The sequence below is a fragment of the Trypanosoma conorhini genome (assembly GCF_003719485.1).
Source record: "Trypanosoma conorhini strain 025E chromosome Unknown Tco_14.4_contig_00899, whole genome shotgun sequence".
NCBI classification, from domain to species: Eukaryota; Euglenozoa; class Kinetoplastea; order Trypanosomatida; family Trypanosomatidae; genus Trypanosoma; species Trypanosoma conorhini.
This window is the reverse complement of record NW_021704980.1, coordinates 1-1,892: the sequence shown is the minus strand read 5'-3', so window position 1 is coordinate 1,892 and position 1,892 is coordinate 1. Positions and strand designations below refer to the sequence as shown.

At 59.4% G+C, this 1,892-nt stretch overlaps 1 protein-coding gene across 1 annotated transcript; it reads left to right on the top strand.

Annotated features, from left to right (window-relative positions):
- Positions 1 to 601: 601 nt before the first annotated feature.
- On the top strand, positions 602 to 1,747 carry Tco025E_08869 (receptor-type adenlyate cyclase; the record flags this gene model as incomplete). Its single annotated transcript, XM_029375704.1, has 1 exon — positions 602 to 1,747. One exon carries the CDS (start codon positions 602 to 604, stop codon positions 1,745 to 1,747), a length of 1,146 nt encoding a protein of 381 aa, XP_029224219.1.
- Positions 1,748 to 1,892: the final 145 nt, after the last annotated feature.

Sequence of the window (1,892 nt, the reverse complement as noted above, 5' to 3'; positions counted from 1 at the left end):
GCCAATGACAGGGCATACGACAACGCCCCTTCTCCAGCTCAGCAGCCGCACGCGAGGGGTGCTGCCGTGGCGCGTGTTGCTACGCTTTTCTCCAGACAGGTGGTCTCAGCGGAAGGAACCCGCTGTCGGAGGACGCTCACGGTGTGAGACGTTCCAGCGCTTCCAGGCTGTGATGGCGAAATAAATGTAAGGTAAGACCGCGAGCTGGAGGGAGCCGCAGGGCAACAGCACACGCGGATGTGTGAACTTCCGCAGTCGTGTGAGGTGTGCTTCACAAGCACGGCTTTTCACGGACGATTGCCATGGCGAACGCGTGCGTGGCGTGTGGCAGTACGTGCTCTGTTTGGCATCTGCCAATGGAGGAGGACGGCCGCTGTCGTCGCTTTGTTCCCCAGAGGTCCATTTGCCTAGTAGTTTTGTCTCTACTGCGTTCGCCGCTTCCTTGTGCGCCAGGCGCGGTGGCGGCCTCACGTGTGAATATATAGTTCCGCTGGTGCTCTATACTCTTCTCTACTGCCTCCTGTGCACCGTGCCCTCCTCTTTCTCTCCCTGCGGCAGTAATTTACAGGCTGCACAGCAAGACAAGCGCAAGGCAGCAGTTATGGGGGCGGATTGGGGGCAGCGTGGTCGCTGTGCGCAGTTGGGCTCGCGGCCCTTTGCGGCGTCGCCGTACCTCCTTCTCCTCGTCGTATTTCTGCTGCTGCTGTCTCTGTTGCCCCCGCACAGCGCAGCCGCCCAGTCCGCAGCAGCTCCTGACACCCCAGTGAAGGTGCTGCTGCTTAAGCGAAATGATCTTGGCCCATTCAGCTTTATGTCTAATGCTTTTTACGCCGGCGTGCACGCCTCGCTGAGGGCGCACAACTCCACGGCTGCGGGCGACGTTCTTACTGAACTTGTTGAGCGGGAATCAGACGGGGCGGGAGTCGCCACCGTTCTGGAGGACGTGATGCAGAAGGAACAGGACATTCTCACTCTTCTGGCAGAGTTCGGTGATACGTACTTGGGAAAGGTGCTTTCAGTCTTGCCTAGCTTTGACCTCGTCTCTTTTGCCCCGTTCACTGGGTCGAACTTCCTGCGTGGGTGGAACCCCAACGTGTACTTTGTGCGCGTCAGCCCTGTGTCCGAGCTGCAGGCAATTATCCGCTACGCCGTGACTCAGCTGCGGGTGCTTCGGCTTGGCTTCATGTACCTGCTGGATGAATACTTCGATGAAACGGACTATGGGCAGGCACAGCGTGTGCTGTCGGGGATGGGCTACGAGTTCTGCTACGTCTTCGCCGTGAAACCCGTCTCGACTGGTGAGGCCAACTCCAAAGAGTTCGACGATGAGTGGGAGCAATTTGTTGCGACTCAGCCGCAGGCTGTGATTATGTTTGGCGCGCCGACGGCAAGCACCGCGCAATTCATTAAGAGGATGCTGGAGGACGAGCGCACCGCCGGCGCGTACCTGCTGACCCCCTTTATGTTTCAGCCATTTGTTTTGCAAGCTTGGCGTGCTGCCGTGGGTGGTGGTGCGAAGTTTGTGCCCGGGCAGGTGATCGCGACGGGGACGAACCCGCTGGCGAAGGACGCAAGTTACGACGCCATCCGTCGCTTCCAGGCGGTGATGCGGGAGTACCTGAAGAACAGCGGGCAGAGGGACTACAAGGACACGGAGCATTTCCTCAACAATGACGATGACGGCGAGATGATGGTTGATGGGTGGATTGCCGGCGAGGTGCTGGCGCAGGCGCTGAGGAACTGGTAAAAGGGGTGAGGGACCGCAAGTCGTTCATGGCGTCTCTCTTCAAACAACGCCGGTATGTAATCGACGACCTCGTGATTGGCGACTACGGTGGCGAGTGCGAAGATGAGGCTGCAGCGCGGGGGGCCACCTGCCGCTGCAACCAGGG